The 27,562-nt window shown below is 38.4% G+C and overlaps 6 protein-coding genes across 6 annotated transcripts; all 6 read left to right on the top strand.

Annotated features, from left to right (window-relative positions):
- The first annotated feature begins 818 nt into the window (after positions 1-818).
- Positions 819-3,825, top strand: LOC145220235 (uncharacterized protein C5orf34-like). Its single transcript, XM_080087512.1, has 2 exons — positions 819-974; positions 1,962-3,825. Exons 1-2 carry the CDS (start codon positions 897-899, stop codon positions 3,750-3,752), a joined length of 1,869 nt encoding a protein of 622 aa, XP_079943638.1. The 5' UTR covers positions 819-896; the 3' UTR covers positions 3,753-3,825.
- An 862-nt stretch (positions 3,826-4,687) lies between these two features.
- Positions 4,688-10,199, top strand: LOC145220156 (serine/threonine-protein phosphatase 6 regulatory ankyrin repeat subunit C-like). The gene has a single exon (XM_080087440.1). The coding sequence runs from the start codon at positions 5,030-5,032 to the stop codon at positions 8,348-8,350; it is 3,321 nt and encodes a 1,106-aa protein (XP_079943566.1). The 5' UTR covers positions 4,688-5,029; the 3' UTR covers positions 8,351-10,199.
- LOC145220185 (cap-specific mRNA (nucleoside-2'-O-)-methyltransferase 1-like) lies at positions 10,194-18,292 on the top strand. The gene is made up of 20 exons (XM_080087463.1): positions 10,194-10,320; positions 10,378-10,424; positions 10,504-10,582; positions 10,738-10,781; positions 10,873-11,019; positions 11,672-11,809; positions 11,934-12,005; positions 12,341-12,496; positions 12,782-12,968; positions 13,509-13,627; positions 14,015-14,244; positions 14,720-14,899; positions 15,382-15,438; positions 15,505-15,766; positions 16,406-16,528; positions 16,789-16,880; positions 16,951-17,067; positions 17,352-17,467; positions 17,639-17,747; positions 17,885-18,292. The coding sequence occupies exons 1-20, from the start codon at positions 10,230-10,232 to the stop codon at positions 18,018-18,020; spliced, it is 2,502 nt and encodes an 833-aa protein (XP_079943589.1). The 5' UTR covers positions 10,194-10,229; the 3' UTR covers positions 18,021-18,292.
- An 851-nt stretch (positions 18,293-19,143) lies between these two features.
- LOC145220278 (putative tubulin polyglutamylase TTLL9) lies at positions 19,144-21,079 on the top strand. The gene is made up of 2 exons (XM_080087541.1): positions 19,144-19,209; positions 19,505-21,079. The coding sequence occupies exon 2, from the start codon at positions 19,526-19,528 to the stop codon at positions 20,837-20,839; it is 1,314 nt and encodes a 437-aa protein (XP_079943667.1). The 5' UTR covers positions 19,144-19,209; positions 19,505-19,525; the 3' UTR covers positions 20,840-21,079.
- Positions 19,149-24,209, top strand: LOC145220287 (zinc finger protein 711-like). The gene is made up of 6 exons (XM_080087546.1): positions 19,149-19,213; positions 21,084-22,346; positions 22,772-22,935; positions 23,293-23,470; positions 23,665-23,748; positions 23,931-24,209. Exons 2-6 carry the CDS (start codon positions 21,533-21,535, stop codon positions 23,951-23,953), a joined length of 1,263 nt encoding a protein of 420 aa, XP_079943672.1. The 5' UTR covers positions 19,149-19,213; positions 21,084-21,532; the 3' UTR covers positions 23,954-24,209.
- A 64-nt stretch (positions 24,210-24,273) lies between these two features.
- LOC145220269 (cytochrome b5 reductase 4-like) lies at positions 24,274-26,218 on the top strand. Its single transcript, XM_080087531.1, has one exon. The coding sequence runs from the start codon at positions 24,275-24,277 to the stop codon at positions 25,940-25,942; it is 1,668 nt and encodes a 555-aa protein (XP_079943657.1). The 5' UTR covers position 24,274; the 3' UTR covers positions 25,943-26,218.
- The last annotated feature ends 1,344 nt before the right edge of the window (positions 26,219-27,562 follow it).

Genomic DNA, 27,562 nt, shown 5'->3' with positions numbered 1-27,562 from the left:
GAGCTGCAGCTCCGCCATAGATAACTTATCATTATTTTGATTTTTTTTTAAATAATACAAAATTTTTACTAATTTTGTTTTAATAAATGCCGATTAATGCCATAAAAGTTATTCTTAGTATACACTGATCAAACATAAAAACTATATGTAAAGATTGTTTTGTATAACAACTTGGAATAGGAATGTCAAGTAAAAATACTGGGGGTGCTGCAGCTCCGCAGCCCCCTCGCACGAGCCGCCCCTGCCTAGGTAATATAAAAGTAACGCTACGAGGCGTCAAAAAGTAGATGCTGTAATGGTCACTATAACAAGCGACCCAACAGAATGTTCAGGCGACCCAACTTTGGGTCGCGACCCATAGGTTGGGAACCACTGCTCTATTCGACCTGTTTAAAGCCGAAATTAGTACCGAATTCCATCACGGGTTGCCATTTCATTTTTAAGGAGGCCACATCACTTACAGGGTTACTTAAAGGGGCCCACAAGGCCAAAAAGTTACTTTTAGGGGGCCACGGTCCACGAAAGGTTGAGTAGCTCTACCAAGCTTTTGCTATGGCAATAATTGCTGACTCAGCAAATTGGTGACTGTTATTTGTATTTGGGAAAAAATAATGTGCCAGCATGATTGGTCTTTAAAAAACGAAATAGTATGCCACGAATAGTATAATATTACTTTATGATTTTTAATAAATAAATAAAATGAAAATGTTTTACAATGAGTTGAAAATGTACTTAACTTTGCATCATTGCGTTTTTTTAATACTGCCGCGCTGGGGATATTTTACTTTATCAGTAGCGGGTATTTTGGAATTCTCTTTCTCAAACTTGTTGCACTGGGAAGGGTTATTCGTCCACAAAATTGTAAAACTAAAATATTTTTAACGCAGAAACTCTTTATGTGTAATTTTACAAAGGTGCATTCGAACAAGATGGAATACATCAACTCACTGTTGTCTTGCGAAAATGTGCTACAGGTTAGTTTGTTGCAGTATTAATTTTAACTGTCAACACAACGCACAATATCACTTCTACAACATACAACTACAATGCATACTTACAAAAGTCAGGCCCTAACGCGGCAATTTTGTGGCGGTTTTAACTAATTCAACCAGAAAACTGTATTTGTTTATTCTTTTTTGTCTTTGTCGTGTAGATCAGGGCTTCCCAAACTGGGGGTCGCGACCACGGAAAGGGTCGCTTAACAAACTTGAGGGGTCGCAGAGAGCTGTACCAATTTTGAAGAAAGTACTCCATACACTGACGTAGAGTACGGGGATGCCGCACACCCCTGGCCTTGACCTTTTCAATTTGCATAACGTCACAATGTCATTTTTGTTCAAGTTACGTCGGTTTTAAAATGTTTCCAGCTAAGCGCAAACACGCTTGCAGTGACTTCAACGCAACATTGATCGAACAAACGTCGGTTCAAACGCAACAATTGCAATTGATTTTTGAAATAGCAACATGAAGATGACATATAGAGTTATAGATTAACGTTTAAGTATTGTGTGGCACAATAACCTTCTGCAATAAAAATAGGTAATAAATTTATGATTTCTAAGCAGTGTTTAATGTCCGTTTGCAAAGCACTGCACAGCCTAAACTTGGTCCAAGGTGATAAGTGCCTATTTGCAAAACAATGTGACAGAAACTAAAGAGTAAAGCACGTAAAAGGTATCGGTGTTTGGACGTGTAAAGTAGTAGACTCTGAGTACCGGTAGGTTGTTTTTAGTTTTCGCTCGAATTAGTCGTTTCAATAAATACAACAAACGTATTTTTTGCACTGCTCTTATCATATTATCCGTGAAAGGTCGCGGAAAATTTAACGAGATTAAAAGGGGTCGCGATTAAAAAAGTTTGGGAAGCCCTGATGTAGATTATATATAGTATACAGTATATTATACAATTTTGAGCACTTTTGTTACTTCTGCTCCATAGTGTTAAAATTATTTATTTTGCAGTTTATGATGTTTGCTGATGACAGTGTTGAAATTCAATTTAAAGACCACACATCGCTGCAAATTTCACCATGCGGAGCAAACTATCAATTCTCAAAATCGGTTGATGGGTGTCCTGGATTAATTGACCATCATAATGTCATTAGACAACGTTGTCGCTTTGCAACAAGCAATACCAAACAGAAAGTAGATTTAGGTCTTAAACTTCGAAATTTATTTGCTACAAGACCTTACATTCCGATGCAGTTTATACATCTTAGTGATGAAAGCAAAGTACGTTTGCACAGGGACATTACAAGTTTTTATTGGGTAGATGATGATGGTTGCACGAAACTGGAGCATGCCGATGATAATTCAGTAAATGTAAAGAGTCAGCATGAAGTTGCCAATGTTCAGCTTTATAGCAATGGTCTTCAAGCTCAAGCCTCTTTTCTGGCTCGCATTAGTCCCTGCACAAGTCGCACCACGACACCTGCTCAGTCACCAAGGGAGAAAAAAAGCAGTGCAGAAGGTGCACAGCAAGAAGGCAGGCGTGAATATATTTGGCTGAAACATATTTTTCCTGTACAGTTGTGTCCAAAAAGTTGGCAATATCCATTGTCCAAGGCTTTAAGTATTTCTGGAAAACAACTGATTCCCAATCTCGAAGGTGCCTTAGATGTTACCCATGCACCAAGACCACTACCCAGTGTCTGTGCAAAACAGTTTCGCCATCAATGGAGGGCAGATGAAAGTTTAGCTAATTCTGCGGAAAGTGAATTAGTCTTGCCAACAGAAAACGAAAGGAGTATGCAAAAAAATGTTTTAAAATTACTGTGGAATAACAAAACACTATACTGGCTAAATTGCACAAAAAGTAGTGGTGACATGGGAATTGAAGTGTGGATGCATGATGGCTCAGTCCTCAAATCAATTTCAGCTTCAAAATATTATTTACGCCATTTGAGTTTTAATGCCGCTAATGGTGCTGTTGAACTAGAAAGAACTTACAGTCCCACTGCACTCCCACTAAAACCTGACCTCAAAACTGTCATATTGCGGGCAGTTCGGTTGCTGTCATACATTGAACAAAATGGCAAGATTGAAGACCCAAGTTCAAACAGCATTTGCTGGCATGATGCCTTATCTTTGGAAAGCAAAATGAGTTTAAATAGTTTGGAAGATGACAAGATTCAACCCAATTTGGAAGTAGTTGTGCCCAATTTGGGTAAGTTTACTGCTATCAACGGAAGCATCCAAGTGTCATTTGATGATGAAAGTGCTATGCATGTAGCTGTATCTCAATCACAATACTTACAACTGAAAAAATCCTCAGAAGTGTTAGCAGAAATACCATGGCGCTTAAGAATGTCAGACGGTACATACAAAATGAATATGAATCTCTTGCATTGTGATGCTGATGTAAGTGCTTATATCAAGCCTACATGTGACTGGATATTGTGGCTTGGAAAATCTTCTGAGGAGCGTATGGCTGACCCCTTTTACTCTGACTCCTTCTATTCAGCGGACAAGCTGAGCATGGTTTCAAAGGAACTTAAAAAAATCAATATGTTTAACTCAAAAGATAGCATGAATTCATTGCACTCCATTTGCAATGAAAGTTCTTTTGGGCTAAACAACTCTGTACATCAATTTCAACCTGATATTCCAACCTACTTTAGTACTACCGTAATTCCTTCCAAAGTATCTGTTGAAAGTGGATTGTGTATGACCCCTGCTGATATTGCACGGGCCCTAAGTAATACTAGCAAGGCTATTTGTGATATAGATGATGTTCTCAATGCATGTCGCTAAACATTGGTTCTGAATTTTTAATTTACTTTATTTGACCACACAGAAATATAAAGTTTATTACTGTTGCTTTCTATATATTTTTGTGAACACTGTGGTTTTGCTTGACAAACAATAACTTATTTATAAGTAGGATAGTTTGGCATCTTGTAGAATCAGAAATCAGAATACACAGTCTCTTCTCAAAATCAGAATACACAGCATAAACGCAAGCAGTAACGGAGGCATCTGAACTGATTGACCTGAGTTCAGTATATTTCGCTTGGTGTAAGTAAAGCAACGCAATGTTGCACTAAAACAAAAAGCAATCCATAATTAGCTGCGCAACAGTGTAATAGAGTTATAGCATCGGAGTCTGAGATCAAGTTGGCTTCAAAGAACAATTACGTCGGGGTCACCAGTGTAGTAATTTGACAATAAGCCAGGTAGGACATGAAATAATCATAACGGGCAAAGTTGTAAGTTGGACTGTGCTATCCCAGTTTTGACAAAATTATGTTTGTCTTCCAACTTGCCACGTTAGTGTCGGGCAGGCCTACACTTTTTTTCAACGTACGAAACTACGTGCCTTCCAGTCGTTTCATCGGAGTTTTTTACAGTTGCATAATTTTAATTGCCCAAATTTTAATTGTTTATTGTTTACGTATTCTAAAGTATCAAGTATATCAATTAATCTCCCGATCAATCAAATGTTTTTACCAACGATTATCAAATATATTGTCTCCGAAAACTTCAAGGTTCAAAGATGTGCTGCATAAGAAATATTGGGGTTTACATTTTGCAACATATTTGAAATCATGCATATTGATAAATAAATACCAATATATCAAGTACCGTACGTAGGTCAAAAAATCTCAAAATTGTGCTCGTGGATATACGTATTTGTACTGAAATAAAAGAAAGTTGTTTCGCATCCCGCGCCCGCCGCTCGTTCGCTGCTTCGGTTACGAATTGGTATGCTTACTGATACTTGTGTTACATTACATAAAAATGTTTACTACTTGTTGTTTGTTTTCGGGGCGTAACCCAGCTGAAATGTGATTCCGCTACTCAAGCAGTTATTTGTTTTTTCGAAAGTGCAAAATAAGCGGACCCCATCGGCCTCGGCCCTCGGCCATCATCGCAATCAAAAGGTCATGCGTGCTCTTTGATAAGTCAATAATTCGTTAACGAGTAAATTGCATAGTTGTGTTTAAGTAGTTCAGTTGAAACAACGGTCAGCCCAAAAACAGTTACCTTTCGTTTGTTTTTAGCTATTTGATTTGGTAAAATTAGTGGAAATGCATTCGTTTCTGGGTTCACAGTCCATAATTTCAAGCCTTACAGATGAACCACCACTGGTGCAAGCAATTTTTGGCGGTGATGCTGATGAGGTCCGGTCTCTTATTTACAAGAAAGAAGATGTCAATGTCCAAGACTCTGAAAGGAGATCACCTTTACATGCTGCTGCCTTTCTCGGTGATGCAGACATTATTAATTTACTAATTTTGAGTGGTGCCAGGATAAATGCGAAAGATTCAAGATGGCTGACTCCATTACATAGGGCCTGTGCCTCCAGATCTGATGAGGCGGTTGGAGTTTTATTAAAACACCAAGCTGATGTTAATGCTCGAGACAAAATGTGGCAATCTCCATTACATGTTGCCGCTGCCAATGATGCTGTGGCTTGTGCAGAAATGTTGATTCCACAGTTAAGCAATCTAAATTTTTCAGATCGAGCTGGGCGTCAGGCATTACACCATGCAGCATTCAATGGTCATTTAAATGTTGTAAATTTGCTAATCAAACACGGTGCTAACATTCATGCCTATGATAGGCAGGAACGCAGAGCTATTCATTGGGCTGCTTACATGGGTCACACTGAAATCATTAAAGTGCTGGTCTCCCATGGTGCCGAAATCCACTGTAAAGACAAGAGATGTGGCGATACGCCAATGCATGCCGCGGCTGCTGCTGGACAAACAACTGCCGTTAAAATGCTTTTAGATTTGGGATTTGATATCAATACACAAAACAATCAAAAGTGCACACCACTACATCTTGCTTGCTTTAATGGACAGGATGTCGTTGTACATGAGCTGTTACAAGCTGGGGCTGATCCAAATATTTCAAATGACCAGGGCTGCAATTCACTGCATCATGCTGCTGCATCAACACATGGTGCTTTATGCTTGGAGTTGCTTGTCAATAGCGGAGCAAATGTAAATGTGCAAAATAAAGATGGAAAAACACCTCTTCACATGACAGCGGTACATGGTCGCTTTACCAGGTCTCAGGCTTTGCTTCAGGGGGGTGCAAGAGCCGACATATTGGACTTTCATGGCAATAGTTCTCTACATGTTGCAGCAAAACATGGTCATGAACTCTTAGTTAGTACTTTGCTTGAAGCAGGTGCTGACCCTTCTAAGCATGGTTCAAAGGGCAGGTTAGCCATTCATCTTGCAGCTCTTAAAGGCCATGTCAACTCTTGCAGAAAATTGATAAGCGCACATGCTTCTGAAGAATCTGGCCTTACTCCTTCAGATGTGATTGCGATATCTGATGAGGATGGTCGAAACTGCCTGCATCATGCTGCATGTGGAGGCTCACTGGAGTGTCTTGATGTCTTTCTTTCATATGTCAGCAACACAAATGTGCTGATGCAGCCAGACAAGTGTGGACGTATTCCATTGCACTATGCATTAAGTGCTGCCAGAAGGGAATGTGCTCGAAGGTTGGTTGGTAGTATGACAAGAAGTGAAGATTTGGAACAAAATCTAAATCTGGCAGATAATGATGGCAGAACACTTTTGCACCATGCTGCAGCATCTGATGCCAATGGAGGGTGTGTGGAACTTTTAGTTGAGCGTGGGGTTGATGTTTTGACCTGTGACTCTGCTGGCTTTACTCCTCTGCATTTTGCGGCTGCCTCTGGCCATGAAACTGTAGTAAGGATGATTGTAGAAGCTGACACAAGCATTTTGAAGTCTACTCACAGTACTGATGTAACTGTCCCTTCACCTTTACACTTGGCATCTTATCATGGACATGTTGGTGTAGTGCTGTATTTGGCAGAGCTCTTGCTGAACTTGGATATACCTGACAGTGATGGCAGAACACCACTGGAGCTAGCTGCATTTCAGGGCAATGCTGAATGTATGAGGGCTTTGCAAATGCAGGGTGCTTGTGTAACACAGAGGAACACTATCAGCAAAAGAACAGCATTGCATGCTGCAGCAAGTAATGGTCATATCAGCTGTATGCAGTTGCTAATTGAAGGTGCAATGCTGGACCAGTCTGTAGATAACAATGGAATAGGCAAATTTGTGAATGGTCGAGATATTGACAAATGCACACCATTAATGCACTGTGTCACCAATGGCCATTTAACAGGAGTTGACTTTCTGATGGCAAGGAGCGCACTAATGTGGCCAGTGGATCGCTTTGGATGTAATGCTATCCATCGTGCAGCTGCTGTGGGACGCGAGGACATTTTGCGGAATTTGATACATCACACACAACAACAGCAACGCCCGGGCCGTGCTAGATTTTCCAATATGACTGACTCTACAGCATCATCAAGTGGCACCTTTGCTGGGAATGTGGGAGATCCAATATCTGCTAGAACACATGATGGCCGCACTGCTCTTCATTTTGCAGCAATAAGAGGAAATCTAAGTATGCTGGAAAATCTACTGCAAATTACCAACACAGTTAATGCAATTGATCGATATGGCTACACTCCATTGCACTATGCCTGCTTTGAAGGCCAAGAGCCATGTGTAGATGCAATCCTGTTACATGACTCATTTCTTAAGTTTGAAGGATCCCCCTCCACTCCTTTACATTGTGCAGTTTACAATGACAACGAAGCATGTGCTGAACGCTTGCTTGAGACCCTTGGAAATGATGTTATCAACTTGAAGGACAAGGGAGGGCGAACTCCACTTCACACATGCATCATGAACGACTACACTGATAGTGCACACTTTCTTCTCTCTCACAGTGCAGATGTTGATGCCACTGATAATCAAGGTCATTCACCTTTAATGCTAGCAGCATCACTGGGACATGACAACTCTGTTGAAATGCTCATAACCTTTAAGGCAGACTGTGCGCTGGTGGATGAAGGCAACAATAATGCCCTGCATCTTGCATGCGAAAATGAAAATGAGCAGTGTGCATTACTTTTGATTGACAATATTGATGTGACTGTTATAAATGCACAAAATAATGCAGGACGTACTCCTCTTCATATTGCGGCAAGGAAAGGACTCGTTTCAGTGACAATGAAGCTTTTGGAGAAAGGTTCAAGCGTAGATGCAACTGACAATGATGGGCTTAACCCAGCTTTGGCATGTGCTCCAAATAACAATGTTGCTGACTGTTTGGATATGATTGTCATTGTCATGATGAAGTATGTCAGTTCATCAGTTGATGGCAACCGGAACTCTTTGGATATGAGTTCAGTACGTGCTAGTCTTGAATCCTGCCGACGGAGTCAGGGTTCCCTGCCCAGCTACAAAATAAACTGTAAGCCGTCTGACCAAACAAGTGCAGAACCTGAAGTGGTAAAGGAAAATGAGAATACCCAGGAGGATAGCGACTCGGAAACTTATTAGAAATTCTTCACAACAAATTAACCACTGGTGTATATGTGTATAAAAGTCTTTCAATTGTTAGTTTAATCTTACTAAAAACACCTCTTTCCATGTCCAATTTGGTTTTGCGAAATGTCAACAGCGGTAGACAAACTCAAACTCATAGCAGTATAATACTCAGGGACTCTAATTTGTCACAGTTTGAACAAATTGCTTGCCTTTAAACTGACAAATTTGTTGCACATAAGAACAAATTATCCTTCGTGAGTCAATAAACAGAAAGTTACCAATCCAAAAAATAGATGTGTACATAGTGCATGATTTCTGGCCAAACTAAAACGCTTATAGAACCAACTTCTATTTGCTGGAGTAACAACCAACTATTTCAAAATATTTTTTAAACAAAGCAGATAGATATAACACAAATTAACATGTTATAATGTGGTAACTGAGCAGACCTTTATCAAACACTAGCCATTTTTTTGGAAAACTATATATTTGCAAACTTTCAATGATTGTCTACAGGCAGATGCCTTAAGATCGTTTGTTAAATTTTACACAAAAAGGGGTTTGACTATTAAATACATTGTCTTGCATTGTTCCAGTTAATGGACCATCTGTACACATATTTAAGATCTGAAAAATCTTCCAATTCAATACTTTAATTGATTGTGTATGAGCATTTTCAACAATCTGAAAACAACACTCTGCACATATACACCAGTTTTTCATGCCCTTATTCATTTGCACTTGATTGCATACACATTTCAACAATACCAATTTGCTTCATCATGTGAATATGTGTGCATTGCACCTATGGTCAAATTTCTTCCAATTCCATAAATATTTGCTTGTATATATTTAACAAAAAAAATTATCTTGTCATTGTGCTTTTGTCAGGCTGTCAGATTTGATTGTTCCAAGTATGAAAGTTGCATAAGTATTTTAATTTAGTGTCCAACTGCTTTGATAGCCTGTAAAATTAAACAATATTTTGTGGTGTGTTATAAGTTTGTAATTTACTTGTGCTTAAATAAGTTCTGGTGATTAAACATTCGTTCCAAAGTGTTTCTTGTTACATCCTTGAAGCTTGCTTAATTAGTAAGTTTATAATTTGTTGTATTTTTTGTAGCCGTTTGTGGTGTTTTTTTTATGTTTTGCATTTCAATAATTGCTAATGGTTTGGCATTATACTTTTGTCACTTCTGTTTAATGGTATACAAATTTTCTGGTTTAAGTGCCCCTATTGTCAACATATTTAGATTGAAAGTTCAGTTTGCACATTCTGAACAGTTACTCACATTGTGGTTTTCTAATTGTGTTGACATACCATTTGAAAGTGCTATTTACAGTTTTTTGATGATTGTTTTGGTTATATTTTTCTGTTATTTGATTTACATGTCATTCAAATTCCAAAAAAGCAACACAGTACTACATGTGTAGCTCACTGATATACAAGTCTTGTATATCCTGACTTTGTATATCTTGCTATATGATTTGCAAACTAGCACTTTTAAGCAATGGTGTTTTTGCTTAAACTAGGTGAAATTTTTGTGTAGAACTATTCGTTTTTATTAAGCCACAACTTTCCACTTTGAAAATATTCATAACTAAAACTGCTGTCTATAGTAGTGAAATAAACTTGTACAAACTGATTAACATCGAAAACATCTTTGTTACAAAATTTGCATTGGTCTTGTGTTGCTTTTCCATCCAAATAATACCTCTGTGATTGTAAGCAGTTTTTGTGATTCTCGTTGCTGTTTAACAAAACAAACTGTCCACATTTTTCATTTACATTCACAACCTGAAATCTGACCCAATTTGAACTGTGTTTTTCTTAACCTGAATCCTTTTTTGCTTTGCCAGATTGTTTTTGATAATTGTAGCAATCTAAATAATGGCTTCTTTAAGTCATTCAGATTCTGATGATTCAGATGACAGCGATTCTTCAGACCAATATGGTTTAAGGGACCAAACCATAAGTTCATGTAAGTGATTTTCTTTCCAGAAATAAGGTCGTTTTTACGAAATCTTTTATTTTTTAGATCACAGCAATAATACAACTATATCTCCAGAGCGCAAACGTAAAATGGTTAGTTTTGCCCGCAAACTGTTTAATTTAAGGTTTATTAGGATTTGTTTTAGTTTTAACGTGTGTATTTTTGCCTAAGGTGTTAAACAGAGATGCTAATTCAACAGAAAGCAGTGATGACTCTGAAACAGAACCTCCTGTAAAGCAAGGAAGATTTGGTACATTTTTCACCTATCTTAAGTTACAGTAACATGACTTTTTTTGTTGTGCATTAGTATGGTGAAGTGTTTTCAAAACTAAATGCTGTGTAAAAATTCTGAATTTGCATTTTCCTGTCTAAACGTTTGTGTTGTAACGCTGTATCTTTTTATAGATGATGGCCAACCTACATCCTCTTTAACTCAAATGAAACAAATGGTATGTGTTCTGTGCTTTGAACAAGAAATTCCTACCAACTTGATGTTTTAAATACATACCATAGTTAAAAAGTCATTTTTCACTTGTATAGGGCAACTACAGTGACTTCTCCAGTAAAATGATGATGAAAATGGGATACAAAGCTGGTGAAGGTCTGGGAAAAGAGGGGCAAGGTCGTGTTGACATTGTGCAAGCTTCACAACAAAAGGGAAGACGTGGTCTAGGTCTTAGAATTCGGGTGAGTTTTAACAGTTTAGGGTCAAAATAGTTTTACACATATATTTTGCACATATGATAGAAAAATTGCAGCCAACTTTGATCAATTTTACTTGTTTTTAACAGTAAGTGTTTATTTACCCCCCTTTTCTATGATGCTTGTTGAGTCATTTCCTGAAGAAGGGTAGTGTCATGCGTTATACTCAAAATACCACAGCATGTTTGGATATTTGCATTGCTTAACAAACAAGCAGTGTTTCCTTCAGGTACAGCTGCCTGATTTAACAACATGTTTGTTTACCTACATATTTTTGATAATTTGTGCAACTGGCAAATATGAATAAAACATTCAACACTTTGATGTCTCATACAGCGCTCGTTCATCAGGGTAATGTCAGCTACCCAACACAGTGGTTCTTATAACAACAAAAGGCTGAACTTAAAAAAGAGACCGGCGCAAAAACAGCGATAAAAGTTGTTAAAAACTATAGTTCAGCATTGTAAAAGTGACCGACAGCTAATTAGCATTAGAACATCAGTTTTTATGTTTGACATATTTTTGTTGTTGCAAGATCATTTATCACATCCTTTGAAATGTTTTTTGACATAAAAATCAATGACATCAACCTATTTTTTGTCATTTCGTGTGTGTAACTTGTTTTTAACATTTGCAGACTGAAGATAAGGAAGTTGTGGTGGATTGGACTGACGAGAAACCAGCAAGTTCAAAGGAAGAAGTTGAATGGATGAGCGAATATACAGGGGAAATCCCTGATGAAGAGGAACTTGAGGATTGGATCACTGATGGAAAAGTAAGTTTCATGTTACAACATTTTTTTAGGCCTAACTTGTAATGGTACTTGACCACCCTTTTCTTGATTCCCATTATTCACACACAACTGTTAGAGGAACTATTTTAAATATCTTATTTTGCAGCAAAAATTAAAAATTGATGATGAAACCCGTTTTTGTGACAGAAAAACTCTTCAAACACTTTTAACATGCAAGGTAAATTATTTTTGATGTTGATTAATTTATGTGAACTTCTTGAAAATTGCATTACATTTGGACAGCTTGTAGAACAAGCCATATCTATGTAGATTTGTTGTTCTTGACCCTATAAAACAAATCTGTATTTTACCAAAATAGACCAAATAGTGTACTTTTTGTGTTTGATTACATAGCCATTGTTGCTACCTTTCTTGTCTGGTATTGGGCACTTCAAAACAACTAGCATTTACCCAACGCCTGGGTAACATAAGCTAAAATCCACAACGTGTAACATATCTTAGGCCTAAACTAATCTGTAAACAATCTGATGGACTCCAAACAACTGTTTTTAGTCCATATTTGATGACCTGGAAGGCTTTGAAATGCGGAAAGCAAGGTCAAGGTCCAATCCATATGAACTGATAAAGGGTGCTATCTTCCTCAACCGAGCTGCAATGAAAATGGCCAATATGGATCATTGCTTTAATTACATGTTTACAGCACCAAAGGTAATGACACATCTTCAATATACACTTTTGTCTGCTGCACAGAATCGCCAGTATGTTTTTTTTCAAATTGTGAATTATATGAAGATTGTGCTTTATCTTAGCTGGCAAAAATACAAATCCACCAAATCTGTTTGGTTGCATCGAATTAAAGTTAGAACATTTCATTTTGTCTGCTTAAAAAAAAACTTTTAACCGAAAAAACAACAACAAAATATTGACTTACAACAGTAATGCATATTTGGGTAATCAACTTTCCTTTTTTTAACACTTTGGAATATTTTGCAGGGTCTTCAACCAAATCAGTTGCTGTACTTTGCTGATGTATGTGCTGGTCCTGGTGGTTTTTCCGAGTATGTTTTGTGGCGAAAGAAGTGGAAATCAAAAGGATTTGGCTTCACATTAAAGGGAAACAATGATTTTAAGCTCAACGACTTTTTTGCTGCAAATTCTGAGCTTTTTGAACCCCATTACGGTAAGCTATAAAGCGGGACTGTAAAACTGATACTGAGAAACAAATGTTGACATAAATAAAAAAGTAAATAAGATTAGATTCTAACATTGTTATGCACATAAGAGGGTGTAGAGCAGGACTCCACAACCTTTTTAACGCCGCATGCCAGTTTACTTGATATGTTAAAATGATAATGGCTGACCGTACCAACATTATTGTGTGTTATAATACTTTGTGCAAGCTGATTATAATAATGATTGGAAGGCAGACATATTCGTATTTGTCGCTTGCAGTTTTAGTAGCACCAAATCTTAACAAACTGAAAATGAGTAATTTAAAGATTGTATTTTTGTAAAACTGTCATTTTTTGTGAAACCTAAAATTACTCAATGTTAGATTGTTGGCATAACCTTTGTGTCATGTTTTCGGTGTACTACTTATGCCTTTTGGTTGCTTTTAAAACTTGCTGGATGTCCATGCAACTCTCATTATCCACTAACCCTTTGAAAGGTCATGTCATTTAACCCATTAAAAGTTTAATTGGCGTTTGCACTTTGAAAGGTGTTGGAGGAAAGGACGGCACAGGCGACATTATGAACGGACAAAATCTGGAGGAGTTCCAACGTTTTGTTCACGATAATACAGATGATGAGGGAGTTCACTTCGTAATGGCTGATGGGGTGAGAAATCTGCAAATGTTTTTAACAAACATAAATCGGTGCCAGTATTAGTTCGGGTGGCAATAGGAGCAGTGTATACACCATACAAGAACGAAAAAATGCACTTACGGCCAGTTAATCTGTGTTTGACAGCCATAGTCCTTACCAGGTAAATTACGTAACTCACCTAAGGGGTAAAAAGTCGAATTTAAGTGTTTAAAAATTATTGTGAAACAAATAAACTGTTAAAATTATGTTTGAAAATCCATTCAAAAGACGAAAATGTCTGGTCGTTTCAAGTTTTTTTTTTTACTGGGAAAACCCAAAAGTGCTTTACGAATTAAGACAAAAAACGTGTCAGAAGTTCATTGACGCCCATTTAACGACTCAATTTCCTTTACATTCCAGGGTTTTTCAGTTGAAGGTCAAGAGAACATACAAGAAATCCTAACAAAACAGCTACTTCTTTGTCAGTTTGCTTGCGCTTTATCCATCTTACGCGAGGAAGGTTCGTTCGTATGTAAGACCTTCGACCTTTTCACACCGTTTTCAGTTGGTCTTGTGTATCTACTGAGGATTGCATTTCGCCGAGTCGCCATTTTCAAACCTGTAACCAGCAGACCCGCCAACTCCGAAAGGTAAGGGCCAGTAAGATAGTTTTCCTCAAAAGTTGTTAAACATACAAACAGGCTGCTGTATATCTTTCTCTATTTTCCCAGCAACGTATAAATCTTTAAACTGCTCTTTCTAGCCCCACTATCAAATCTGAACTATATGTTATCGCGTTGTTTAGGAGCATTTTGGGAGATGACTCGTGGCCTATATCGGCTGGGGAAACTAAATTGTTTTTCAACTTCACAAGTTGCATCGAATGTGTAGACTTTCTTTAACTTTTTGTTGACGAGTTGAAAGCGTGTATTCGCTTTTCAGTACTGACCGCTCGAAAAATGCACAAAGCAATAGTTAGGCAATTCGGTCCGTGTAATTCGACCGGTTGACAATTTGATTTGAACTAATTAGTGAACCAACTTGGACCGCTTGGTTAAATTATTAACGTATACTTGATCTATGATTAAACCTGATCAGTAACTAGTGATTTATATTCGTACATAGGTATGTTGTGTGCGAGGGCTATAGAGATCCTGGCCGTAGGATCGGGAATTATCTCCTTGACATTAATGAGGCACTTAACGGGATGAAAAATACTGGTCGTGACGTAACTGAGGTGGTTCCATTCGAAATTATGTCCGAGGATATTGATTTCATCAACTACTTCAAACGGTCAAATGAAAGGTAATAAACTGGTAGAAGTGTTTTTGCAGCAAATTAAAGTCCAGATAAAAAGAAACGTAATGAACGAAATCCTACATTTTCCTTCGTTCTTTTTATATACCCAACCCACAACAAGCGTTATCACAACAATCGGCCTGACATTGAAACCCAAAGGTACAGGCCTAAAACCCATTTTAAACCCGATTTTAAAAAGCCCAAATAAGGCCCGGTAAAAAATCCGGCAAAACTAATGCCAAGTGTGAAGTAAGGCCAAGCCTGCTTTTTGTTGAAAAAGCTCAACCCGACCCGAAAAGCCCGGGTTGACCTCCGAAAAACCGACTCGCGATCACAGTTCATACGAATGGTGCCTTTTTCAGGTTTTTGCACGTATCGAAAAATTGCATAATTTTATGTTAATTCGGTAAACCCGATGTATATTCAAATAGTTACTGCTTTGTTGGACGTTAAACAAAGCAATTAAACTCGTAACTTTATTTTTCAAGTCTGGCTGATCAACAGTGCAAAGCGTTGGCCAAGATTCACGCATTCTACAAGAACAGGTAATTTACTCACCGCCTCTTAACCAAACCCCAGCCTCGCGTAAATAGCTCCATGCCACTTTACAGTGAACTTATGGAAAGCACGCAAAACCAAATGCGCACCGAGTGCCTCAAACTCTGGTCAATCCCCGACCGAGTGCGAGCAGCGCCACCTAGGAGCGATGCGGCTTCGTTATTCAAAAAGCTCACCGGCCTTGACGACCCGACATCGCTGATCAACGGGCGATGGGAGGAGCTGCGAATGGAAAATATCAAGTGTCTGGAAAGGGTTTATAACTACAAGTGCTATGTAAGCGGCTCGCAAAGCAGTCTCATCGTCAGCATGGGGGTAAGTTTGTATTTTGGTAAGTCAGTGGGCTTTGTTTTGCTTCGTGGCGGGAGACGTAGGGAACCAAACAAGACAGTTTTTTTTAATGTTTTGTAGTTACAACTCTACACATTATCGTTGCCAGTGTGGCGGTTTCCTGCCCAATTAGGCTGTTTTGTGACATCCAGTTGCGGGCTGATTTCCCAGGTTGCGTTTTTTGGGAGGCGGGTTGTCAAAAGGACGTTTTTCATGCTGTACATGTATTGGTTTTTGTTAGCAGTAAAATGACGATAAAATTGCATTGTTTTTTGATTTGTCCTGTTGTGGTTTTGGGGCTAGTAACAACACTCAGAGTTGCGGTTTTTGAGAACTTGAACTGGCAACACTGCACATAGTACAATGGCAAGAGCGTTGGTTGTTAAGTTTAAAGCACAACCCATAAGGACATTAGGAGCATGTTGTAAAATTATAAACCCCACGTTTCATTATTGTACAGTGTTTAGTGATTACATCTTTGCACAAGTAAAGATATCATAGTCATTTAAGTCGTGTCTAATTTCTTAATGCATACTTTACTCGAAAAATAATGAATTAAACTTATTTAACTACAGCACTATTTCCATTGTTCAATAATAGATAACGGTGCCTATTTTCCTGCAGGGTTCTCGTGTGTTTTATTGGAACCCGCGAGCCATGAAATGGTCCCACCTCACACAGGTCAAGTGTAATATACCACGTGACACTATACTCGAGGTTGAAATTGTTGATGAACTCAAAGGAGAAGTGAGTACAACACTAAAATTTGTTACTGAAGACAATTTTATCAACAAATTCATAAGCCCAGGGTCCGTGGTTGTTTCTTAAGTACTATGAAAGTATCTTCTAGGTATATTGTGCTGTTAAATACAGTGCTTCAGGTATATGACATTCGGTATTGAATATCTACTTGCAGTTACGATATGCTATGGATTTTCTGCGGCAAGGCTTGAAAAATTTTACTACCGGTAAAATTGCTACAAAGTTACAAACATGTCATTTTGCAGGGAAAATCCCAACGTCGCTCTTGTGCGCTTCACGTGGTCGACGGTGTGATGTTGGCAGGTGACGATATCAGTTCTCGAAATTTCTCGGAAAGGTATTTTTCTTACTTTGGCAGTAGGTCGTTACTCTTTGTGCGCTAATTCTCTATGAAAATACACTTCCAGGGCGCAGTGCATTGCTATGTTCGTGAAGGCAATCACGAAACCAACTCTTCCATATCTCAGTATCGTCCGAGCGAAGCAAATACATCGTTTGGAGGAAATTGATCAGGTTTTCACACGGTAATATATGTGTTTTGTCGAGACCAAATTTGTCAATTATATTCAACATTGTCTCTGCAAAGTTCTATCTGCTGTGCATTCTTCGTAATAAGCACCTTGTAACACTACATACGGATCTGTTCATAAGTTTAATGATAAAAAGTAACGGTCAAAACGGGTTGGTGTTACAACTTCAGGCATTTTTGTTAACAACCGCAAATTCGGTTCGGTTTAAAACTTGAGATGTATCGCTGTAATTTTTTTTTAAACATTTACTTGTTTCAATTTTCTAATTGTATTTGAAGCATGTCGATGCGGCATGTGAAGGGTGGTGGACAAATACCTCGACTATGCTGTAACATTCTCGGCACCGACCTGTGCTTTCTGCCCTCCGGTCTCACATTCATCAAGTTCTGCAAAGGTACTTCAGTAGTTTTTATGTATGCAAATAAATAATTGCAGTTTAAATCTCAACAGTTACGATTTGTTCCGTGTTGTTTCTTGTTTGCATTTTTCGAGTGGAGCCGTTAATGTATCATGAATGAGTTAAATTGAGACAGATTCTATTGCTAACTTGAATATTTGATCGCAGATCCGTGGTCAATGGCGTTCAGTCGCTCACGAAAGCAGAAATATTTCTACAACGAACGAACAAGGCAGTCTGTGTTCGAATGCCCACCGGATTTCAACGCAAACTATCAGTGAGATATTTTTGTTACAAAATTCTTTATTTGTGTAAAATCTATTTTAAAACCGAATAGTAAGTGATCACTGCACGGTTTTAGACCAAACATATGTTTCGTTGATTTTTACTTTAAACCTCAAACTTTGAACGCAGGTTGTGTGCATCGACTCGGGTTATTTGGCCATGGGGCGGAGAAGTCAAAATTCACCCGAACCAACAGCGCCATCGCGCGGATCTTGTTTCTGCTGATCAAATCAGTCAATTTGTGGCATCGCACACCGCCCATTGAACATATATTACTTCAACCTTCCTATTGACTATGCACGCCAATGCCCCATATGTTCCACTGTGTGTTGTTTTTACGAATGAAATTTCGTTTACGGCAAAAACTGGACGTTTTTTGTCAGATGAACCACACTGACTGTACAACATAGAAAGCAAACTACATAAGAAAGCACTTTGTTCTGGCAACTATTTCTGTTCGTTTGTTTTCAGTGATTTAATCACAAGTCGCAATTAGCTATCGCCAATGCCAATAAATGGTGCTGTCGTGTTTTCAAAGTGCGTTTGACATTTTCCAAACTTGTTGAGCATACAGAAAATGGATGCCAATTAACATTTTTGCCTACAACTGGTTTGTGGGGCTGCTTCATTTGCAGTATTGGGGCGGCTTTAGCCTATTTGCAGTGGTGTATTGTAATTTGTAGCCCCGAATGTTTTTTCAGTGTTCCCTTACTGACATCCTCCGATTAAATTTGAAAGAGATTATTAGCAAGAGGAATCTGCCAGGTCATAGAAAATCTGTTACGTTACATTCTGAATTAGAAACTACGGTAAAACGAAAAATTTTTATGACTAGCCTGTAGGCCAGGGGTGTCCAAACTTTTTTCATAGGGGCCAATTTTCATCACGTGAAGATGCTCGCGGGCCACGTGCTTTTGCAAAGTTATTAAGCGGACAATCATAACACAAAATATACGGCATTTAAGGAAATTATGGGATTTTTTTGCGTCAGCACCATGTAGCCTACACCTTTTTTATCGGTAAATACAGTTCCATGAGAAAGCTTTTGCGTGAAGTTGCAACAACCCAAAACCTTAATTCAAATCATAGCGGCCATACGCAACAACATATTAAACAACAGCTGCGGGCCACTTAAAATGCCGTCGCGGGCCGCATTTGGCCCGAGGGCCGCACTTTGGACACCGCTTCTGTAGGCTATATTCCTCGAAAAGCCGCGGGTCGCAGTTTGTCGACCTCTGGTCCAGATTTAAAGTTTTCAAACGTGCAGTCAAAGGTTGTTTTATCTACATTTCGTATGTCATCGTTTAGCATTTCACCATGTAGGCTACAAAGTTTTTCTCGAGCAAATTTGCTCGAGACCGTTTTTCGCTGTCGGATTTATGACGCATGTTATTTTTGCTGAGTCATGTTCCCGGCGACTTATCCGATTCTCGGGCTGCTGAGATCTAGCACAAGTAGGTAAGTTTTTTTTAGTAAGAAGAAAAAACAATAAAAAACAAATAATGTAATAAAACGTGAATAATTAACTTAACTCAGTTGATGTCAAATAACTTGCAATTGAAATACTTCCGTGTGAAATCCGTTATTTTTTACTTTTCAAGTTAAAAAAAGTCTTTTCAAAATGTAGTTGTTTTGTTTACGTTTTTATTGTTTGCTTACCAATCGGGTTGAAAAGCACTGGTAAAATATTTTTTATTTCATGTTGTATTAAATTACCTAATACCTAAACGGTACAAATATTTGATACAGTGTGATAGGGTTAAGCATTTAATGATGTCTAAAAATGTGAGAATTGGTAGAGGTTATCAGAAGAAAATTGCTGGTGATCATCGAGTTATTCGGTATCGCTGTGCATTGAATAATGTGATTTCGGACATGCTTAAACAGCGTTTGGGTTGGGTTGAAGCCAAAGAAGGTGAAGATTGGGATTTCTACTGGTGTGATGTTGGTTGGTTGCGTGAAAACTTTGATCACATTTATATGGAAGAGCATGTAAGAATCTGTCATTTTCGAAACCATTTTGAACTTACAAGAAAGAACCTAATGGTGAAAAACTTAAAACGACTGAAAAAGCAACTAGAACGTGAATCAAAATCTGAGTCTGCCAAATGTGACTTCTTTCCAATGACATATGAACTGCCCAGTGAGTACCACATTTTTGTGGAGGAGTTTAAAAAGAACCCAGGCACTGTATGGATAATGAAGCCAATTGCCAAATCACAAGGAAAAGGAATATTTCTTTTTCGGCGATTGAAGGACATAACAGAATGGAAGAAGGAAGGCTACAGAGTAAATGCAGATGAGAGAAAAGAAGAAACTAAGGATGTTGAAACCTACATTGTGCAGAGATACTTGGGCAATCCTTACCTTATTGGAGGCAAGAAGTTTGACCTGAGAATTTATGTACTGGTCACTTCTTACATACCATTAAAGGCTTGGCTGTACAGAGATGGATTTGCTCGGTTTTCAAACACAAGGTTTTCTTTAGACAGCATTGATGATAGCTATGTCCATTTGACCAATGTTGCAATCCAGAAGACAGCACCAGATTATGACCCAGAAAAGGGTTGCAAATGGTCGTTGCAGCAGCTTCGGCATTATTTGACAGCCAAGCATGGTTATGAGTCTGTTGAGGAAATGTTCCAACAAATGAATGAAATATTTATAAAGAGCCTACAGAGTGTTCAGAAGACCATTATCAATGACAAGCACTGTTTTGAATTGTATGGCTATGACATTCTCCTGGATTCTAACTTAAAACTCTGGCTACTGGAAGTAAATGCATCACCTTCATTAACTGCCAGCAATCAGGAAGATTATGACTTGAAGTTTGGTTTGTTGGATGATGCTATGCACATTATTGACATGGAAGGCAGAATGACTGGTAAAGAGAAAAGAGTTGGTAATTTTGATTTGATGTGGAGCGATGGACCGGTATATGCAGAGGATGCTACCCTTGACACATTGGGTGGCCCATCATATGCCACCAACACATTTTTGGGCTGTCACAATGACAGGAAAAGACAACTGATTCAGCTGTTTCGTACAATCCAGTCAAAGAAAGCAGCAGCATCACACAGCTAATGTCAAAACTGTTTTTATTAGATTTTGTATGTGATAGCAAATCTTTTTTAAACCTGATATGCTTTTAACAACAGAACTAATTTTAAAATTTGTTTAGAGTTTTTACTATTTTTATACATGTTTGAGTTCAGTTGGTGCACTGTTTTAGTTTTTCACTGTGAGAGCAGTTTTAAAGGTTTTACTGATTTTTGACTGTATAAAATAGAATTTATAAAATATATTAATGTGTAAGTTTATTTTCTAGAATGTTTTTTCAATGATGAATGCTAATTTTCTAGCAAGGCGCATTGTTCCAAAACTACGGAACTATCAACTTTCCCACTGCCAGCATCAACTATTAGCAAGACCAAGTTTACCTCGCACTTTTCTGCAAAAACAGAATCCATCTGCACTGTTTGATCAATCTGCATTTAACAGCAGCCTCTGCAAATTGGACTACGAAAAAATCAGTAACCTTACCCTTGACTCCTTGTGTGAAGCTTTTGATAACGTTGCTGAAACACACAACGTCCCACCTGAATTTGATGTTGTTTATGAGAGTTGTGTGCTGACAATTACTGTATCTAAGTCTGTAGGTACTTATGTAATTAACAAGCAAGCACCAAATAAACAAATATGGCTGTCATCGCCCATTAGTGGCCCAAAGCGCTACGACCTTTTCAACAACATATGGGTATACACTCATGATGGCAAATGCATGCATCAGTTGTTAGAAGAAGAATTTTCAGATATTCTGAAGACAAAAATAGACTTTTCTGCATTGCCCCATTACAGTTCTTAACCATACAAATGGGTGAATCAAGCAAACATGTTTTTGACCCATCTACTATGAGTGATCAAGAACTTTTGAGTATTTTTAAATCTGCTCGTAATAAAGGGGCACAGTTTACAATAAATTTTGATGCAGAACAACTGTTAGATCTGGGGTTGCCATCTGTTGACTCAAATTCTCACACAGAAATCAGTGACTCAACTGAACCTATTGAAGCAGATTTTCAATGCAACATTACCAAATTAAAGTCTGACAATCAGGAAAACTGTGATACTGTTGGTACCAAGACTGAGGTACCTGAAGAGCCAGAGAATTACACAGATTCAAATGAAAACTTTTCACCGCGAAAAAGAAAAACACACAAATGCTTTGTGTGTAATATATCCCTTCCTTCAAGAGTTGCCTATGGTCTTCACCATCATGCTATTCATGGAGGCAAGAAACAAATTCAATCAACTCCTCACAAAACATTTCGCAGGAAGACCAGTGGTTTTAATTGTTGTGAGTGTCTAAAATCTTTTACTTCACCAACCACTTATTTGGATCATATTTTGTCCCATGCCAATGTTACTGAGTTCCAATACAGTTGTACACATTGTTCGGTGAAGGTATCTGATCGCAAAAAGTTGCACAGACATCAACTCCTTCATAGAGAAAAACGATTTTTCTGTGCTGAATGTGGACAAACTTTCAACTATGAAAGTGAGATGAATCGACACAAGGAATTTCATACAGGTTAGTATGTTGCATTATATTACAGGGTATGGGTAGTGCAGTAATTGCCAAACTTTGTACCACTTTCAACTCTTGAGGTTTCATACAGTGTTTGTATTCCCTATATCCCAAATATATATCTTCGTATATCACTTGCAACCTGAATATAGGGTACACTATAGCAGCTACTATATCAGTGAAATGGGAATCAATTTTTGTAATTCTGGCACAATAATGCAAAATGCATATTCTTAAAGATATGCTTATTGTATTGTTTTAAATGAGCTCTGGTGAACTAAAGTGAGCATACATGCAACTGGGTATAATTCACACCAACATTTTAAGTGTCAGTCACAATATTTCTTAAGTAGCTTTAAAGTTGTATTCACAGCTTTAACTTTAAAATTTGCTTTATAGCCAAATTATCCCCCAAAAAACATGTTTAGGTAACAAACCATCAAAGTGCGATAAATGTGATGCTGCCTTTGCAACAAGTTATCAGCTGAGAAGGCACAAAAAAATTCATGATGTTAAGCTGCTCAAAGTTTTCCAGTGTAGGGTTTGCAAGATCATGCTCCCATCAAAAATCCTACTAGCAAATCACTACAAGGTATTGTTTGCATACTATAAATTTGATAGGGTTCTGAGACAATTAAGTTTTGTAAGGGCACTGATAAGTAACGTGAAAGTTGAAGCCATGGTTTTTGTTTTGGCATCTGAAAATGCCAGAATTTGGCATCTGAAAATGCCAGAAAAGTCATGGAATTTATAAATGAAAATTGTGCGGGAACCCTGCAGAAAGTTTGGACAATAATTCTTCACTGGATCTTATTTCTGCATTGATTTAGCCCAGACATCTTGTACACATTGTGTAAAATTTAAACAAAAGCTTGGAAGACAGAAAACAAAACATTCATTTTTACGGAAGATGAATTGATTTTGTGTATGCTTTTTCTTGCTTTATTAGACCAATCATGAGGAGAGCAAGAAATTTGTATGTGATCAATGTGGAAAAACATACATGACCAAACTTAGTCTTCAGCGGCATCTTGCATCCCACCAGGCCAAGCAGTTTAGTTGCAAACATTGTGACAAAGTGTTTCATCGAAAAGCTGTGCTTGAAATACACCTGCGCTCACATACTGGTAAGTACAACAGCTATATATACCATTTGTTTGTGTATGGTGTTATCCTTCAAAAACTGTTTTTTTTTTTTGATAGTTTGAACATGCTGTTGAGATAGGTCTTTTTTGTGTCAAAATGTAAAAAGAAAATTTGTATTAAGAAAATAAAAGTTTGCCAAACTGCTAAAAACATAAGAACAAGTCATTTTTTGCAGGTGAAAAGCCTTTTAAGTGCAACACATGTGGGAAGGACTTTTCACAAAACAGCTCTTTAAGCAGACATCGAGCAAGGCAAAAGGGTCAGTATTTTAATTCTTGATACGCTGCTTTGTGTACATAAATGCCTACATACTTATCTTGTAACATCTGTCAAATGCAGCAAGGGCAACTGTTTGAAATACAACATCTGTTTTTGCTGTGCTTATTATATTGAAGGAAAACATCATGTCCTCCTGATATGCTTATGCTGTGTTGTTTTTAGATTGTGGATTTCTCACCATGTAACATGTCTGGACATGCCAAGACAAGACTGTCACGCAGCTGGATTAGCCTTATTTTTTTAAATCCTCTTTACTGATTTAAGCTCTGAATTCAAAGGAGATGATCATCAGTTGTTTTCAGTTGTTAGTTGTGCTATGGGATGAACACCGCTGCTGTTTTGTGTGTGGCTTTTGCATGTTGTGTGGTTTATTTTACCTGAGTTGACTCATTTTAACATGTTGGTTTGTCAATGCTACCCAAGTACTTTTGTGTATTTTAGGTGCATAGGCTGTATACTGTAATTAAGAGTTACCTTCTAGCTGAGCAGAGGCGCTTAAAGCAGCTATGTCGCTGTTTCCATCAATCAACAGCCCACAGCGACTGGGTGCTAGTTCACCATCGTCTTCACAGAAAAACGCAAAAGTCCCTCTTCGCCCTGGCTGCTCTCTGATGGATTGGGTTCGTCTCACAAAGTCCGGAAAGGACCTACGCGGCATAGGAAGTGCTCGCATGCTAAGGATAACCACAGAAGAGCTCGCCAAGCACAACAAGCGCGAAGACGCATGGATGGCGATCCGTGGCTTCGTGTACAACGTCACCACCTACCTGGACTATCACCCAGGTGGCGTACCAGAGCTTATGCGCGGCGCAGGAAAAGACGCCACTCTCCTGTTTGAGGAAGTGCACAGATGGGTGAATTTTGAGTCTATGCTCGGTGCGTGTCTGATTGGCAAACTCGAACAAGGTCCCCCGATCAACAACGCAACAAAGTCTAAGTTAAAAGCATCGAGTTTGCTTGCTCCACAGGCCAGCAATGCCTACAAGGGACTATCACTTCCCAAGGCACCTGTTTTTAAAGAAACGGCTACTGATCAAAACAGCCCACAGATTAAGATTTCGTTCGCCGTTGATAAAGAGGTACCCCCTAGACAAAAACCAACAACTAGTTGGTTTCAAAACGAGGAGTATGTAAGTTTGGTGTGCTATTCAAAACTAGGAAACCTCGATAAACGCAGCTGTGTTGTACTCGACATCTTGGAGGATGGAAGTCGGTTACTTGCTGAGATTCTAAACCGCGACTCGTGCATTCCCCTAGACGTGAAGCTCAGTGAACCTGTCAAGGACCGAGCCTCCGTGACTGTGAACAGCGAAGTTGGCAAAGTGGAGATCAAGCTCCTCAAGTTGACGCCACATAAGCAGTGGGCAAATCTAGGCGTTTACGGCGAGTCTCACTGCAAAATGGTGACCAGAAAAAATTCCACAATGCGCTACAGACCTTGTCAGCTGTTGGCAAAGTCTTTGATCACTCACGATACTTCGTTGTACCATTTTCAACTGTCCGCTTCATCACATATTGTAGTACCGGTCGGCTGTCACGTATATTTCGAAGCTCAGATCGAAGGCATTGTCATCACTCGCCCATATACAATAGTCACTTCCAACATTGTTGACGAAGACCCTGAAAGATCACTCGACGGCAGAAACCTTTATGCGCTGATAAAAACCTACGAAGGCGGGGCTGTGACTTCCCGAATAGACAAAATGCAGGTTGGGGACGTAATTTCTGTAAGCAGCTACGAGGGTTCGTTTAACCCAAGCAAATTATATGGAAGGTCAAGGGTCATACTGTTGGCCGCAGGCACCGGGTTTACCCCGATGGTGCGACTCGTTTTACACTGTCTTCGTCAGTACATGCAAATTGTCGTTCATCTCGAGTTTTTTAACAAAACAACGAAGGACATTCCTTGGAGAGAAGAACTGCAAGATTTAACGAAAAAATACCATGGAAGGTTTACTGTAGAGCATGTCCTCTCCCGAGCTGACAACGATTGGAAAGGAAAGCGCGGACGAATTACACTTGCGATGTTAAGGGAAATTTTAAAACCGTTTTCAAGTTATGACGATGAAATGTTGGTGTGTTATTGCGGGCCTGTTGCCTTCACCGAAATCACCTCAAAATCATTGGCTGAAATTGGTATTAAAAGTGAAAACATACATCCGTTTTTGTCGTAACTTAATTTTGCATTTTTAGCATGCAAGTACATGTTTAGATTGTCGTACCTGCCTTTTAATCCTCAGCAATCCCGCATTCCTGAAACAGTATTTAATTTTATATTTATTACTCAATAGTGGAAGATTAGTATATGTTGTGTATTTCCAATCCTCACTTAGACACTTGTATTTCGACATTCTACACATTTTTGCACTGTATTAAACACCATTTGTTCGCCAAGCGAGATTTGTTACTTGTTGTGAAGTTTTTATTCTATTAAATTTTGACACAAAGGGTTTGTCTGTGAAAATGAAAATGTACAAATGCCGTTATCTCAGGTGTGTCATCTAAAAATATATATTAGGGGCGAAACGTACGTGAATGGTTTGATAAGGGTCTCCGATCTAATACATGACAATCAAGACCAAGTTGGTCAATAGTTAGCAATATGGTCCGATAACCAGTTTTCAATCCGATACCGTAGTACCAGATATTTTCAACAAGTACTGCAACCCGATGCTTTAGTGACTGTATATAAAAAAGCATTATTCACTTTAAATATGTTGTTTAGGCTTTCTGGGCAGGGCTTGTCCATGCCGTATCAGCACAACAAAAGTAATAAATTATAATCAAAAAAACTATAAACTGCCTTTTCCAATGTAAAAATGTTGCTTGTAGACACTTTTGGATGTTGTTCTGTTTATTAACCATTCCAAAAGACTTGACAATGCCTGAGTAGGTTAGACCAGGGCTTCCCAAACTTTTTCGATCGCGACCCCTTTTAGTCTCCTAAAATTTTCGCGACCCTTCACGGTTAATGTGATAAACAGTGTATACAATATGCGTTTGCTGTATTTATTGAAACGCAACTACTTTACCATGAGTCTGATATTTTTCACGTAGGGCAGTGGTTCCCAACCTATGGGTCGCGACCCAAAGTTGGGTCGCCTGAAGATTCTGTTGGGTCGCCTGTTTTTGTGACAATAAGAGGTTTACTCTTTGACTTCGTTTCGTGGCGTTTTTTCCCCAAGGCTTTAAATCTGGATTCTTCAACTGGGGCGAGTTCACCATTACTGATTGTATGAATATGTAAGCTTACAAGAACTGTGAAACTCAGCTAACTTTATCTTACAAGCATATAAAGTGTTTGAATTTATTGTGTTGACTGGCGATTGTTTGTGCTTTTTGTGATCTCGAGAGCAAGGTTGGGCATCTAATTAGCCACAGGAACTTGTTTCGGTTTAACATTTCCTATATAGGCTTAATAGTGCTTCCCAAACTGCGTATTTGTATCATTCAATTTGGTAAATGTAGTGTAATTTGATGTTGAATGTATGATTCTCCTTTACCGAGTAATGCCCTATTGTTTCAACAAAAAGGCCATTGTTTGCGCATAATTGTAATATTATTTTGTCTATGATGTAACAAACTGTTTTAAATTGTTGCTCCAAAAAAATGTCAAGACAACTTGGCGTAATAATGGTTAATTCTGTTTGTGACGTCATATTGGCTGATGATGCTTTGAGTCGACTCAAAGGTTCGCGCTTAATAGAAATGTTTTGTCGAAAAAACGAATAGTGTTTGTTTGATTTTTAAATTTTCCAAACTGGCGTAATAATTTTCGAAACGCATACCTGATA

Source organism: Phallusia mammillata, chromosome 1, assembly GCF_965637545.1.
Source record: "Phallusia mammillata chromosome 1, kaPhaMamm4.hap1.1, whole genome shotgun sequence".
In the NCBI taxonomy this organism is placed as follows: Eukaryota; Metazoa; Chordata; class Ascidiacea; order Phlebobranchia; family Ascidiidae; genus Phallusia; species Phallusia mammillata.
This window is presented reverse-complemented; position numbering and strand designations above follow the sequence as displayed.

Coding starts and splice junctions, on each gene's coding strand:
- LOC145220235 (XM_080087512.1), top strand. CDS start 897: ATGTGTAATTTTACAAAGGTGCATTCGAACAAGATGGAATACATCAAC. Junction 975..1,961: donor CTTGCGAAAATGTGCTACAG/GTTAGTTTGTTG, acceptor TTTATTTTGCAG/TTTATGATGTTTGCTGATGA.
- LOC145220156 (XM_080087440.1), top strand. CDS start 5,030: ATGCATTCGTTTCTGGGTTCACAGTCCATAATTTCAAGCCTTACAGAT.
- LOC145220185 (XM_080087463.1), top strand. CDS start 10,230: ATGGCTTCTTTAAGTCATTCAGATTCTGATGATTCAGATGACAGCGAT. Junction 10,583..10,737: donor TGTAAAGCAAGGAAGATTTG/GTACATTTTTCA, acceptor ATCTTTTTATAG/ATGATGGCCAACCTACATCC. Junction 17,748..17,884: donor GATTTCAACGCAAACTATCA/GTGAGATATTTT, acceptor CTTTGAACGCAG/GTTGTGTGCATCGACTCGGG.
- LOC145220278 (XM_080087541.1), top strand. CDS start 19,526: ATGATGTCTAAAAATGTGAGAATTGGTAGAGGTTATCAGAAGAAAATT.
- LOC145220287 (XM_080087546.1), top strand. CDS start 21,533: ATGCATGCATCAGTTGTTAGAAGAAGAATTTTCAGATATTCTGAAGAC. Junction 23,471..23,664: donor ACACCTGCGCTCACATACTG/GTAAGTACAACA, acceptor CATTTTTTGCAG/GTGAAAAGCCTTTTAAGTGC. Junction 23,749..23,930: donor ACATCGAGCAAGGCAAAAGG/GTCAGTATTTTA, acceptor TGTTGTTTTTAG/ATTGTGGATTTCTCACCATG.
- LOC145220269 (XM_080087531.1), top strand. CDS start 24,275: ATGTCGCTGTTTCCATCAATCAACAGCCCACAGCGACTGGGTGCTAGT.